The sequence below is a fragment of the Geospiza fortis genome, unplaced genomic scaffold (assembly GCF_000277835.1).
Source record: "Geospiza fortis unplaced genomic scaffold, GeoFor_1.0 scaffold112, whole genome shotgun sequence".
Classification (NCBI taxonomy): domain Eukaryota; kingdom Metazoa; phylum Chordata; class Aves; order Passeriformes; family Thraupidae; genus Geospiza; species Geospiza fortis.
In genome coordinates this window covers 17748431-17750778 of record NW_005054298.1, presented here as the reverse complement: position 1 = coordinate 17750778, position 2348 = coordinate 17748431, and the positions used below count along the sequence as shown (strand labels likewise).

The following is a 2348-nucleotide window of genomic DNA, read 5'->3' as shown; positions in this document are numbered from 1 at the left end:
GGCATTGAAGAAAAGCAAAAAAAAAAAAAGGCAATTCAGTAAAAGGTGTTGTTCTTGATTCTTTGCACTCATTCTTTCTATATTAAATCAGCAAGTGTTAGAGCAGATGAGTGGTGTAAACCAGTGATCTAACTGGAGCCAATAAACACAGGTGCTAAGCACAGCTGCAGATTTGGGAACTAAAGGGAAGATGCCCCACAGATTAAGTACTAGTGGTCAGTAACATACTGAAATGAACTATGATGGCTGTGCCTCTGCATATGTTTACTTCTGTCTCATAGGAGGGCAATGCAAGAGGTCATTTGATAGCTGGCATTGCTGTTTAATCAGGTGTGGTGGCCTTGTTTTCCAGTTTAGATTTAAATTTATGAAATCCTTTAGATTGATGACAGCCTCTTTATGCAATGGAGAAATCCTTTGAAGAGCTACTCAACAAAAAAATGGTAAGCAAGCTCTGAAGAAGAAGAAAACGGAGTGCTTTATTTTGGGCAAAGGCTGTACTAAGAGATCTGTGCTGTCAGTATGATAGTGATGATGAGCTAATCACTAAAAAAAGACGCCATCAAGTGATACTTTTATAGTTTTAAAAACAAAGTTTTAATTGTTAAAAGTTTCAACATCAAAATGCATCAACTCTATAGTAAATGAAAAAGTCCTCTCTGTCACAGGTATTTGCTAAAGATAGCTCTTTTAGGACTTTTTCATGAGTGCTTGCTATTGACCTCAGATCTCTGAGAAAAACTTCATAAAATATTTGCTTTGGAAATAAATATAAAAGCATTAAAAAAGTGGAAAATCCTTGTTATCAGAAGTCTAAACACAGTAGGTAAAACAGTAGAGCTACTAACCTTATGAACTCCTCTCTCTACCCTCTCCTCTGTCTACTAGTATAGCTTTGGCTGAAACTGGCATTTATTAGGCCACATAATATTAAGCCGCTTTTGTTTAAAACATTCATTTATATTCCAAGCTAAATTATTTTTGAGGTCTGTGATGAGAATACTTCCAAGATATCGCTGAAGAGTGAAGGATTTATATATGTTACTAAAAGGGGAAATCTGGCCTTACAAACAGCCAGTTAGAATAAAATTAGCTACCTATTAGTTGTATTTAACGTAACAATTAATTCATGCACATTGTTTGGAGGACAAGCCATCAATAACTGGATTGTATTGAGCGCAAGGAAGGCTAACTAGTGTTGTTTGCAGTTTCACAGAGTGGAAAATTGAGTTCTTGCCAAAATCTTAATCTAATCAACATTAATTATAACCATTTAGAAATTTAAACACTGGCAAAAATTCAGTGGTTGCTGGTTAGCTAGAAAGTATCTTAAGAACTGGACAGACAAATGATCTATTTAACAGTTCCCAGTATGACTAGTATGCTGCTATAAAACTGTACAATTTGGGGACATTTTCATGCAACAAAACCAGAAGAGCCTGTCAGAACTCCCCCACCATATCACATCTTCCAGCATTTTGTTTACAGTTTTGATAACTTGAAGAGATTTAAGCGTGTGGCCAGGCAGGAGGCTCCAGTAGCATATCGGATCTCTTTCAGTATGCCAACCCATTCTTTCTTCTCATCATCATACCTGCATTTTAAAAGAAGTTAGAAAATAGCTTCTTTAAATTTGAGTTTGATGCTTCAGCACACATACATGAAAAGGAGGATAGTCCACCTGTTGCAAAGGCTTGTAGCAACCATGTGCTGAAGGGTGCAAAGAAAGGCTGCTTTTGTCCTCTACTTCAGAACAGAAAGATGTTCTTGCACACAAGCTATTCTTTTCCTGGTCCCTAAAGCTTGTTGCTGACCTGTGTCATGCTTTAAAAAAGCTTGCCCCTTAAGGCATCCCTTCTGAATTTCCTCAGAGTCTTGCACATAAAGTTGGGGGGTTTTCCTTCCTATTCCCAACTAAAGCTTCTGAATTTACATTAGCAACTAAGAGTCGCAGCAGAGATATGATGTCTCATCACTGCTGCTGTGATTAGCTCAAAAAACCCTAGGAGATAGGGACTTCTCATTCTCTTGGAACAGTTACTCATTTGACCATCAACACATCAGTATGTACAGGCCTCTGTATATACGTGCTTTTCTGCATCACAGTGGCACAAAAATGTTTTTATTGGCAAGGGTAAACATGCCAAGAAATGGCAATTTACTCTTTTAAAGAAGCTGAAGATTGTGACTTGGACTGGTCAAATAATTAGTAGGTGGAAGTAGTCATTAGATCCAGGTCTCATGTTTATTTGTTACTTTCTGACAAACTTTTTTATCTATCAACAAATGCTTTACAGCCTGTGCTATGGATCATTTTCAGAGTTACACAGAAAAATAGCATTAGCCTC

At 37.1% G+C, this 2348-nt stretch overlaps 1 protein-coding gene across 2 annotated transcripts in view; it reads right to left on the bottom strand.

Annotated features, from left to right (window-relative positions):
* Positions 1-455: 455 nt before the first annotated feature.
* Positions 456-2348, bottom strand: part of KLHL41 (kelch like family member 41) — an 8350-nt gene continuing 6457 nt past the window's right edge. Inside the window, exon 6 of one of the 2 annotated variants that reach the window (XM_005415841.3) lies at positions 456-1594. In XM_005415841.3, coding sequence (XP_005415898.3) covers positions 1483-1594 — 112 coding nt within the window. In that variant the 3' untranslated portion in view covers positions 456-1482. The remainder of the gene's footprint in view (positions 1595-2348) is intronic. The other variant, XM_031056076.1, reaches the window with a different exon arrangement.